The 13,151-nt window shown below is 35.8% G+C and overlaps 1 protein-coding gene across 1 annotated transcript; it reads right to left on the bottom strand.

Moving 5' to 3' along the window:
* Positions 1 to 6,117: 6,117 nt before the first annotated feature.
* Positions 6,118 to 11,510, bottom strand: LOC106050526 (uncharacterized). The gene is made up of 3 exons (XM_056003892.1): positions 11,352 to 11,510; positions 8,676 to 8,738; positions 6,118 to 8,142 (listed from the first exon to the last, which is right to left on the bottom strand). Exon 3 carries the CDS (start codon positions 7,824 to 7,826, stop codon positions 6,759 to 6,761), a length of 1,068 nt encoding a protein of 355 aa, XP_055859867.1. The 5' UTR covers positions 7,827 to 8,142; positions 8,676 to 8,738; positions 11,352 to 11,510; the 3' UTR covers positions 6,118 to 6,758.
* Between the last annotated feature and the right edge of the window lie 1,641 nt (positions 11,511 to 13,151).

The raw sequence follows: 13,151 nt of genomic DNA, 5'->3' as shown, positions 1-13,151 counted from the left end.
TGACTTAGGTGGTGGTATAAGCTGAATTAGTCCCTTTTATGGGTCGCAGCTTTAAAGCGATTTTGAAACAAACAAAACATAACTATAAAATCATCTTTTATTTTAATACACATCTGAGATGCAGAGTGGTTAGAATGTTGGCTTGAGGAGGCTTGAAACATGAGTTCGAGTTTTTCTTAATACATGATTTTAAACAACGACTACGGTGAAATTCACCCTGATATCACTTTCTTTCTCCCCCCAATTTTCCCAACTGATGCAGAGAAGTGATAGGATCATAGCGTAGTAAGAAAGCTAAAAGAGTGAAATAGTGCTAAACAAAAACAATTGGTAAAAATATTTCTAAACGCAAAGATTATTGTAGTTGGTCTACATTTATAACAAACTTAATAACAAGACTGATTCAAACTAATTAATACAACAGCACTTCGTATAAGCTTTTGTTTTTTTTTTTATGTATTTATTATGATTTTCTTGTTAGTTGTTAATTTTTAATGTCAACATGGTTTTAAATTTCACAGACAAAAAAACCTGAAATAAGCTCTAAGTTGTCAAACCTAACTGGGCGTTACTAAGTCTAAAGTCTCCATGTCAAAATAAGTTGTTTTTTAATACCATGAAATGCTATCAGATACAAAAGAAGGGAAATGGTAGATTTTAGATCTAGATGACACTCGCACTATCACTGGCCAGAACAAAAGAAACAACTTACGACCATCAAAAGATATTTGATCACTAGAGGCTTAGGTCGTTGGTCGTTCCCATGTTTACAAAGCTGATAGAAAGTCACTCTGTCTGGTACACATTTTGAACACGATATTTCTCGTAAAAACCCAGTCTCGGATCAAGGTGAAACAGTGAAACATTTAAAAAATTATTTCGTGTATCGAACAAAGCATGAAATTATTAAAAACTACTACTTACCAAATGGTCAATTAATTACTGGTGGTTAATTATTTTGTTTCATATAAAAAGGGAAATAACAAATACATTATTGAGAAATATATAGTTGTAAATGTGGAGTTAGATAAGCTTTTTTTTACGTATTATAAGTATTTTTATAATTATATAATTATATTTTGTATTTATATATATATATATATATATATATATATATATATATATATATATATGTACGATATATATGTATATACGATAAAAGTCAACTGCCGTGACTCTAATTTTTGTTCAGTTTCAGTTTCTCCTTTAGTTTTGTTTTGCCCACGTGACTAAATCCTGTTATGATGACTGGATTTATAACAAGTAACTAAGAAAAAGATTAATTTAAAATATTGATTCCTCCTTTGTGATGCTGATGCCTGATGGTGGTCTATAATTTCTTAATCAGTGTATTTCTTTGCAATGCTTCAATATTGGGAAGTGTCTTTCAAGTTAATTTTACACACTCAAGTTTTTCTATAGTAGGACAACCAATTTCTATATAAAATACTCGAAATGTTCATGTAATTTTCTTTTTTAGCGGCCCCCGAAAGGGTAAAAGACGCTATTAGTTTTGTGTGGAATGTCTGTCCGTCCGTCCCGTTTAGATCTCGTAAACTAGAAAAGAGAGTGAATATCCGACATCATAATATTTTAGACCATTCAAAGTTCTGAAGCAACGTTTACTTTTTTCTCTTCTGAAAGCAAAACATTTTTTAAATCATTTATGCAAGAAGTTTTTTCATAAAAATACAACTATTCACTATTAATAGTAACAAACAATTAGAGCAATTATACATTCATTATAAGACATTAGTTAGGCCAGGTTCACATCTAACTTCACATTCACTTTCACCTATCCTTTGGTCTGTGGACCGCTTGGGCACCACACAAGATCCGTCAACCTCCTTTCTCCATTCTTCTCTCTCATTTGTCTTTGATAGAATTTCATTCTGATGTTCTTTCTGAAAATATTGAAACCTGCCGCTTTACCTGCCTAGGTGGACCACTTCGGGGGCCGATTTTGAGTTTTTCTCTCCACACAAACTGTCTTTCTAACCTGAATGAAACATTTAAGTTGAGTTCGGGAATACCCAGAGAAAGCGTGCTAAAAATACTATAATTTAATTTAATTTAATTTTAAGATGATTATATTTTGAAAATTAAAACGGTCAAACTAGAGTTTTCACTGTGTGACCAATTAAGTTTTATTTTTTTTTTTACTAAAGGCTTATTCAAGCTGTCAAATTTCTACTAAAATCCTTAAAGCAGACCACCTTTCAGCTCGTGAAACAAAATTGTCTTTGGCATATGGTTGTCCCCATACGGGGTATATGCCTTACACAGCGTAATTGTCGAATAATAAGTAGTCCCTCTATCCTGACTGGCATTCGGTAGAGAGCATAGCTACTTGTGCTGAAGTCATGCCAGCGTATGAACATGATGGAGAGCAAACATCTTTGGTGAATCCGTTCAAGGGGTCATAGCTGCTTTCTGTGTAGTATCCATGTCTCAGATTCATATAGTAGGGTTGAGAGTACAGGTCAGATAACAGATTTTTTGTGTAGAATGGCGAAGCGATTTATTCTGCCAAACTTTTGAAGGCATCAGGTCCAAAACCGCTACTGGCCTTAACCACATGGATATCGACTTCTCTTGAAAGTGATGTGTCGTAGGATATCTCTCGTCCCAGATACGTGAGGTGGTCTACCACGTCGAAGGAGTGTCCATTCATGCTGATCTATGGTGCTGATTAGATTTGGACAATCTAAAACAAACATGTAGGAATGGCTGCTTTTTCTCCAATAACGAAACACATTGGATAGACAAGCTAAATTTTAACTTTGTTTGTAGTAAGTGTTTGTAGCTTACGACCGCCTCACGACCCAAACATCCTCTGTGTTTTAATTGGTCCACCACGTTTTCCTATACAGTTGTTCACCCTTGCAGCAATAAGTCTTTATTTCAGTCCAATATCTAGACTAGTAAAAAGTGTGGACATTTGTTGAACGAAATAAGATTTAGGAAGCTTTTTTTTAAAAAAAATAATTAACAGGTTCATTATAATGATTACCCCCTAACAAACGAATGTCAATATAAAACAGTCAAATGTTTTAATGTGTACTTGTATGTGTAGTTTGTATTCTTGTGTAGTGAGTTAGTAAACTGAGACCATTGCGAATGGAGGTTTCAAATTTGAGGCGTTACTCGCGGGTGTCAACGTCTAGTGTTGCCGTACGCCCCATCAATCTCCTTCAGGGATGATCAACATAGGGGTGGGCTATCGTGGGGGATATCTCTTCCTGTCTCTTGATTTGACATTACACATATCCTTGAAGTTTACATGAAGTTAGCGGTAAGGATAAAATAGTGGATCCCTATATCTGAAGGATACTAAATGATAAACAACAACGTCGATGTTTCATTATTACGGATGTTCCTTCAGAAGATAATCTACATCCTCGCTTAAACTTCACGCAGGACGACGGGGAAATTCAGTGGGCTGGGTATAAACCCGGGGCCATCGAGAAAACCGAAAGACAGTCCAGCGCGTAATCCGCTCGACCAGGAACTATCTAATAAATACTAACGAGATTTTTATTATAGAGCTGAGAGTTGAGAGTTAAAGCTCTTGAGCTTATGTTGGCTCAGAAGATCATCCGAAGACTACCTCCCCTTGCCAAGGAGCGTCTTCTAAAGTGATTTTAAGTTGTTTTTTTCATTTCTTATTTTTAAAGTATTTTACTTTACACTAGCTATTGACAACAATAATAATTAACTTAAAACGCGAATCTGAATCAAATTAACATCATTTCCAAATACTTATATCATCTAAAGGAGTGGTGACAACTGGAATTTTACATATCTTTGAGACCCTGAACATAAAACAGAAATCTCATTCCTACTGCTGAAGATCTTAGCATCAAAAGATTTCTCAGAGCACTGATTCCCTTTCACGAATCTTAATCTGGGCGGTGCTAGAGAATGACTAAGCTTATCTGTTTCATTTTAAATAATAAAACTAATCAAAATTAACTAGAAAACTAGTAACCAATTTTTGCTGTCTGCATCCCAAAAAGTTAGTAAAGTTTCCCCTTTCAGACCAGTTTTAAACAGACCAGTTTAAAACAGATAGGTCTTAATGTTCTTCTTGAAAGCATGTCTGTGATCAATGGGGATTGAGTTCCAAACCTTTGGTCCGTGCACTGAAAAAGCCCGCAGACCGTAGTTTTTGAGGGAGAAACGTGGCACCACTAGAGGCGTTGAGTCCATTGAGCGCAGGGCTCTTTTAGGGACACATGGAGTGATCAGTTCGCTAAGGTACTAGGGCATTTCTCTATTATAGATACACTGACGACAAAGTGTGGCCACCTTGTAGTCACAACGACCAAACCCTTTACTTTTCCCCAACTAAAGTCAGGTACCCATTAGAATTGGGTGGACTCAGAGGAGCCCTAAAAATCGCTAAATTCAAAATCCCAGTCTTCACCTAGATTTGAACCCAGGACCCCAGGTTCGAAAGACAAGCGTTTAACCACCGCCCCCCACCCCCCCTGCACCGTCAATCTTCAATTATAAGGAAAAATGGGGGGGGGCTTTAGACTGCAAACCATTTGCAAATTTTAAATATCAATTCCGAACTGCTTTCCACATTTAATGTTGTAGTTTTCTTCTTTACAAATATAACTCTTGGCAAATATAACTCTTGGCAAATATAACTCTTGGCAAATATAACTCTTGGCAAATATAACTCTTACAAATATAACTCTTGGCAAATATAACTCTTGGCAAATATAACTCTTGGCAAATATAACTCTTGGCAAATATAACTCTTGGCAAATATAACTCTTGGCAAATAAAACTCTTGGCAAATATAACTCTTGGTAAATATAACTCTTGGCAAATATAACTCTTGGCAAATATAACTCTTGGCAAATATAACTCTTGGCATATATAACTCTTGGCAAATATAACTCTTGGCAAATATAACTCTTGGCAAATATAACTCTTGGCAAATATGATTCTTTCACACTTGGCAAAAAGGACTCTGAAGAAAATACAGATGCTGATTTTGGTTTAGAATAGTTTAGATGACAGGTCGTGAGATACGCCAATAGAAAGCACCGAACGGAAAACTAGCTTGATTATAGCGAGATCGGATTACACAAGCTGCATTCTTAATGTGGTTAGAGGATGGACACATTAACCCCATTGTAAACGTATTTTTCCCCATAATTTAATGTCGAGAAATCAGGAGGTAGTAGTAAAGCGCTTGGCTTCCGAACCGAAGAGTCCAGGGTTCGCATCCTGATGATGACTGGGATTTTTAATTTCGCGCCTCTGAGTCCACCCAGTTTTAATGGGAAAAGTAAAGGCGTTTGGTTGTTGTGCTGGCCACATGACAACCTCGTTAACTATCGGCCACAAAAAAAGATGACCTTTAACTCATCTACCCTATAGACCGCTAGGTCTGAAACTGAACCTTATCAGGACTTTACAAAAAGCAGATCGTAAAACTGGATGTTATTGACAAATGTTCAAATTGTATTAATTAGTGGAGCTTTATTAAAGCTTTCAAAAGCCTCCACAAAAATCTGGCCCAGGGGCCTCCCCATACTTAAATCCGGCCCTGGGTAGAGACCTGGTAAAAGTTTGAGAAACACTGATTTTCTTTATTTCTGGCGAACGTCTTTCGAATCCTCGTACAAGGGAGATAATCGATAAAAGAAAAGCACTTGTTAGTGTTATCTCTCTTCAATTTAATTACTGCGACTCATTGAAAGGCAGATTATTTTACTTGTGGTTGTTTTGATTGTTCCTATTAGAGTGATTGGGCTATTTCAGTGCACCTTTAAGGTCTAGGGCTATGTCTTACCAGTAGTCACCATCTATCCCCATAAAGTAGTGACCTCCGCTCTGGAAGACTAGAGTGACAAACAAAAAAAACGGCAGGTTCCTCCACCACCAAACCGAATGCCACCCTCAACAGTGGGAATGACTTTCCAGAATAATGTTCCACAGTGACGTGAAAATAGTGCTCTACGAGATGAACCATAGTCGTTGACGAAAGGAGGCCAACATTTCTGAGTTGGCAGGAATCCTAAAAGCAGAGCAACAAACTAAACTTTGTATTCATGCCTTTCATTTCTCTCTTACATACTCTGGGAACTGAGACCATGAGTGAGAAACATTTTTTATTTGTTGGAATGTTTAAAATATAAACTTATCTTGAAACCGAGAACACAGGACAGAAATACACATTGTTGGCAAGCTACACTATATAATAGAAAAATAATTTTACTGACGTAAAAAAAACTAAGATAAATAGAATTTTGTCATACTGTTGATTGAATTTTGATTTAGTCATTTTTTAAATGCGGGTTTTCCAATACTAAAAATGTCCTACATAATTAGAGCCTTGTAGAAAAAATGGAAATATTTGTGAAAACATAATTGAAGACTTGACATCAGTAAAGAAATTTGATTCTTTCAATCTTTAACACCGCCAACTAAGGTAAGATTGTCTTCTGTATTGAAATAATGATCAAGATTAAAACTGGAATTTGCTGAAACTGATGTGAACGTTAAAATTTCATTTTTTAAATATAATTAATGACATTGTAATAACTTTTAGTAATTCGCAAATTTCGGCCTTTTTCTAACAGTGATATGCGATTGGCCTGTGTGGAGTGTTATAGTTTAATGATCACATTTATGATTAAATAAATGGTCACCTTATTGCTTTTTTTTATAACAAAGTGTAAGAAAGAATTAACTAAATATTAAAGCAAAAAATAAAAATTAACACTACATATATGCTATCTAATAATTTCTATAGAATTAAAAAAGCCTTCAGGGTCGAAGGCAGAGTCGCTGGCAACTTCAGACGCTTCGTCTAAATATTGGTCAAGGAAATCATCACTATTTGTGTCTACTGTTGAACACATTTCTTCTTGGCATTCTTTCATATTATTTGTCTTCTGATTGTTAACATCCATTATTTCTTGCAATGCTGTGACAGACTCATCTTGTGCATTGGTCGCTAGGTCTTCCTCTGCTGTCATACTTTCCACAGACTCAAGTCCACTGTCCCATAATTCATTGTTGTCTTCTAATTTATCGTCTGAATATTTTTGACGCTTAGAACCACTTTCATTTATAGTTTCCTCTCCAAATGTGAACGAATATTTTCTTTTCGTTTTTAAAAATTCAGATTCCTCGAGCTTTTTCTTGGAAAAACAAACAACGTTTTGAGATTGGATATTAGTTTCAACAGATGGTACTGGATTCGAAGGAGTAGAAGTGCTCTGTGCTATACTGTCATATTCTTGTCTAACTGCTGGTTCATGTGTTTGTTTACAAAGTAAATCTTGACTTAAATCACAATCTGATGTTATTAATAAAGTTTCTTGTATTCTTAAATTTTGTGACAATTTAGCCAACTCGGTTTTTAGTTCATTTTGAAGCTCGGGAAGAACTCGATACATTTCGGGGACAAGGAATTTATTTTTCTGTAGATCTTCATTTATTTTTCTCAAAGTTTTCAACTGTTGCTGTCCTTTGATGCAAGCTGCCATTTTGTTATCGTTATTTTCATCGAAAATCTCGAAACGTTTCTTTAATTCATCCGAAAGTAGTTTGCGTTTTTCTGTCTGGGATCTCAACCAACTCAATTTCTTTTCTAATTCCTCCATGGTGTCTTTCGGTGTAGATGTTGGGTTTTTCCATTTCCAATCAGAAGGCCAATCTTCTGGCGTTTTGTTTTTCCCTGACCATACAGTTTGTCCGTTGGTTTTGCCAACGAGAACTCTTGAAAGTTTTGCAACCTGTTTTTGCAAAAATGTTTTTCGATCAAACTGCAAAAAACAGTTGATAAAATCTGCCATTTTGTGACGCGCGACAAGGATGCTTTGTCGTGGCGCTGGTAAGATTTGTTATAAATGAAAGAAGATTTATTTTCGCTGAGAAAATATATAGAAATATCGCTTCTCTGTAAACCTTCATCCGCATCCGCCAGCCATACAGAGAAACGTTTGGCCATGAAGCCGGCAGACATTTTCCATCCCATATTGGCACCAGCCATCCTCCTTACTGCATCATTCCCATCAACATTTGCGACTTCCGGTCTCATTCTGAGGATGGCTGGTGTACTCTGGTGATGACGTAATGACATCCCGGCGTGCCTACGTGTCCCCATCGACACTAAAAGAAAAAAATAATTTAAAGTTACAGTAAAATGGCGTTTAATTTATTTTACAAACAAATTGGTTTAAAAACTTCTAAGAAAAATAATTTATGATTAGGTTGTTAAATAGTGAAATAATGATGTTGTTATACATTGTTTTCTGAGAATATGTAAATTACTGTGTGAGCTCTTGACGAAAAAACATTTAAAGTACCCTGCAATTGTCTATCTTTCTATCTATCTATCTATCTATCTATCTATCTTTCTATCTTATCTCTCTATCTATCTATTTACTATCTATCTATCTCTCTATGTCTCTCTGTTTGATTGTCTGTCTGTTTGTCTGTCTAGTGGAGATCTAAAACAGACTTTAGTTGATATCTTTAATGCAGTCAATGTCTATGATTAATGTACATCTATGTACGCATAGGCTAATACACTTTAAAACTTAAATTACCTAGTACACAAACGATGTCAACAAGTCTAATGTCCACTTAATTTAATCAACAGTTTTAAAAAAAAAACTATCAAAAATCAAAATGTCCTTCACCTTCGTCTTAGGCCTTTGCCAGAGTTTCACTTCATTGTAGGTTCATGGCAGGTTTCTTCCTGGCTGAAATATTTGAAAAAAAAACAACAAAAAAAAACTATTAGTTCAAGTCAATTTTATGATAGAGACTCTTTTTTTCAATAGAATAATTTAGTTTTAAAAAATGCTATCATAAATAGAAAGCCTATAAATGGAAGCTTCTTATCAGAAGTTTTTCATGTGTGAAGCGAACTGCCCAGATAAGGCGGTTATTTGTTTATGGCAATATACGTTTAAAACTTTGATGGGCATTGAATTAGTTATATACAACACTATTCACAGCTAATAGCAAGTTGCTGTCATGTAAGGAAATAGAAAAGCCAGTAGCTGGCAAATGTTTGTAGTGTTGGCCACTGCCTTCACTCATTTTCTAAAGTGAAATATAGAAACCCCAAAATAATTCTCTATTTTTTTATATAAAAGATTCCACCATGTTTCTTGGATAGGTCGTAATTGACGTTTTGAAGTACAGCTGCGTTACAGAAATTGAAACAGGGTTTAAAATTAAAGGAAAGATAATCATCGACTATATCTTTAAAATATTGTTGGTCTCCCGTCATTTAAAAATTGGGTTTCTTGCCTTCATTTTATTTTATTCATATATTTTTTTAAATAACCAAAATGATAATTATTATTCGACGTTCTTTATTAATCAATTGACTTTAAATTTTAATCAATCGAACTTGATGATTATTCCGTCAAAATTGTTGGCTCATCAAGCTGACTTGATAACACTTCATTGGATTAAGTTGTTCGTCATTTGACTAACTTGTTCACTTATATATATATATATATATATATATATATATATAAGTTGTTCATTAATTGAAAAGATGTTTATAAACTTATAAGTTGTTCATTAATTGATAAGTTGTTCACCAATAAATTAGGTTATACATTAATCGAATTCTTCGTACGAAAAAACTATAGATTTTAAATTACTGCCTTTGGATTCAAGGTTGAAAAGGAAAACAGGTAGCAAATCTTGTATTAACTCAGGAAACTTGGGACAGTGAGATACTGTGAACTAAAAAAATCACAAATCAAGACTGTGTGAAAAGCCAATGTTGAACCAGAGTTTTACTATAAAGGAAAAGGCAAGGATGATATTTTTATAATTCATTATATTTTTGTTGTTGTTAATCACCTCTTGAGCACTTCAAATATATTCACTTCTTTTATTTTTTGAGCGCTAATTTTAGATAAAAGTGCAAACACTTTCATGGAAGACCACAGGCTGGGAAGAGTGAGACCAATGGTCATAGAAGGCCTGATAACACTGACCTGCAACGTCACAACCTGTGGAAAGTTTAGACCAATACCGTGTTGCCACGTCACAGGCCTATACGTCGTGACAACGAGCTATTGGTCTCCACAGCCCACATGTTGCGATGTCGCAGGTCAGTGGTGAGGTCTTCTCTAACGATTGGTCCCAGAAAGAGGCTTCAGACGTTGCCAGTGACAGATGTCTATGGAGACAGCTTGCTGCCCAAATGCGCAGAACGGCGCTGGAGGTACTAAATCAGGTCTAATTTTAATACAGCAACCTATATGACTTAGTCAGTATTGCGCCCTTAGCCAGTATTGAGCCCTAATATCTATGTCCCAGACTTCAAGTAACGTGGACAGCGTTCAATCTTCCAGCACTTTCTACATGCTGTTTTGTCAAAAAAAAACAACATTTCAGGCTCAAGAGATCCAGCAAAGAATAAGAACGAACATGAAATAGACTATTACAAATAAAACGTCACACTTGAGATTAAATGTTCCAATTTCTAGATGCTCAGGAAAACGTGCGGACATTTACATAGTAATTAATGTCTACTTTTTCAAAGCACGGTATAGAGCAGGCTCAGTGCGCTGTGATCTTTTTGGACATGTTGGGAGTGGGGATGACTTATCTGAAAGAAGGCTTTCTGTGCAGCCTAAATTTGGCGTTTTGGCAAACACAAGTCAACTTGACCTTTCCTTGATTGTTAGCTAGACAGTTGCCACTCAGTTAAGTGAAGTAAGTTCCCCTTTCAGACCTTGTGGTTTATAGGGCAGATGATATAAAGGTCACCTTTTTCTGTGGCCTAGGAGGTGCGGTGGCTGAGCGGTAAAGCGCTAGGCTTCCGTACCGTGGACCACAGAAACAGATGACCTTTACATCATCTGCCCTATAGACCACAAGGTCGGAAAGTAGTACTTTACTTTTTTTTTCATTGGCCTACGGTTAACCAGGGTCTATGTGGCCAGGACAACGATCAATTACCTTTACTTTTCCCCAACTAATCTCATGTAACAATTAGAGCTGGGTGGACTCAGAGGCGCCCTTAAGATCCTGAAATTAAAAATCCCAGTCTTCACCAGGATTCGAACTCGGGACCCTCCGGGTAAAACAGCCAAGCGCTTTCCCACTCAGCCACCGCCCCTCCTACGCCACTCAGCTTGACATTATAAAGATAATTTCGTCCTAGAAAAGATGTAGTGATGTAGCGATATAACTATAAGAAATAAGAACTATGTAAGAAATATGCAGATTGATGATAGCTGTTTCATGATACATATATAGTATATATTATATACATACGTTTTATAATTATAGACGCATAACTCACACCTATAATAGTTACACTAGGACTATAAAGTTTTTACCTGTTGATTTTGCGGAAACGAAAGTTGTTTTCTAATGTCACTTTTAATACAATGTCAAGGTATGAGCTTGATGTTTCATTCGATAACCTTATATAGCCTGCTAAGCTCGGCTTAAGCCAGTAATCGGACACAGTGCTGCCAACTATCTCATTTTTTAATATACTAACGCATTTTGTAAATTTCAGCTTTAATTAAGGGAAGTTAGTTTTGAAGTTAGTTATATATATATTTTTTATGATATTTTCAGAGTCAATTTCACGTCTAAAGACCAAAGATGACAAATTAGAATAAAATTAAATCTAAAGACCGCAATAACTAGAATCTTACAAACAAATAAATTTTGATGTTGATCTATATGTCTGCCTGGTCGTGCTTTGTTTCGCTGGACTGTCGTTCGGTCGTCTGGATTGTCAAGAGCTCATACCCTACCCACTGTCGTCCTGCGGGAGGTTAGGACTTCGAAGTATATTATCTTCAACTCTTAAGGAACATCGGAAACATATAAAACATATTACAAACAAAAGTATTGAGTGTGATAAATCTCGTTATATCAGTTGCTTAGTTTTTCGTTACAACATTTCATAGATTAGTAAATCTGTTTTGCTTCTACCAAGAATCAAAATAATGTAGAATATAAAAAAAGGATCACCAGAGACTTTATCTTTCGTAAGAGTAAACATTAAAGCTTTCTGCTTCCCAGGTTCCGGCGAAACTGTTATCACTGATAGGAGAAGGGTCAGATGCGAGCAACTAGGGCACCCACCATGACAGAATGAGCTCGTTAGACTTGGCTGGCTACCCATAAGACAAAAAGAACTCTGAATTCAAAACTCTGCTGCTCAAACAGTAAGCTTATGATAACATTTAACTCTAAAAACAAGCAAACATTTTTTTTTATTTAAATGCTTTTAAACAAAGCTTATATTAAGTGTATTTATTAGTTTGGATCAGTCATCTAATTAAATGTATGATCTAGACTAACATTAATAAATCTGAGAGATTAGAAATATTGTTTTACCTATTGTTTTTGTTTAGAGCAATTTCATGCTTTTAGCTTTCCAAGTACGCTATGATCCTATCACATTTAGGTCCTATGCAGGGGGATGCAACGTCCTGACAATTTTTTTGGGGGGTGGGATGGGGGACGAGCCGACAATTTCTTTTCAAGGGGAAAAACGTTGCAGAAGCAATGTAATTGTGAATCCAAGTTTGTTATGTTATTAATCAAGTAAAATGGCATTATTACCAAATGTTTAACATATAAAAATACTTTAAAAGTTGTTTCATCTTCTAATATAGTCCTTTTGACATGTATGTATATTTTAACGTTTATCTATATGCATCTACAATCTAAACCTTTTTTTAAAATTTTATTTCATTTTGTTTTTTTAATATCAGCGGGACAATGTCGCACCGGATGACAGCAACATTAGCGACACTTCTGCAAGGATCTGAAGAGAAAAGTAAAGTCCCCCTTACCGACCTTAGGCAGATGTTGTAAAGGTCATCTGTTTTTGTGGCCCACGGTTAACGAGGGTGTCATGTGGCACAACTAGCAACCGCCCCAACTAACGCCAGGTTGGACTCACAGGCGCCCTAAGATCCCGCAGTTAAAAATCCCATTCTTCACCAGGATGCGAACCCGGGACCTCGGTTCGGAAACCAAGTGCTTTACCGCTAAACCACCGCGCCTCCAGATGATCTGATTATCTCGCTGTATGTTTGTGTCATAGAAATTTTAAAATTCTTTATGTGCGTGGCACATTGTGTCACCACTATAATGGCCGAAGTAGTTAATAG

The sequence above is a fragment of the Biomphalaria glabrata genome, chromosome 11 (assembly GCF_947242115.1).
Source record: "Biomphalaria glabrata chromosome 11, xgBioGlab47.1, whole genome shotgun sequence".
NCBI classification, from domain to species: Eukaryota; Metazoa; Mollusca; class Gastropoda; family Planorbidae; genus Biomphalaria; species Biomphalaria glabrata.
This window is presented reverse-complemented; position numbering and strand designations above follow the sequence as displayed.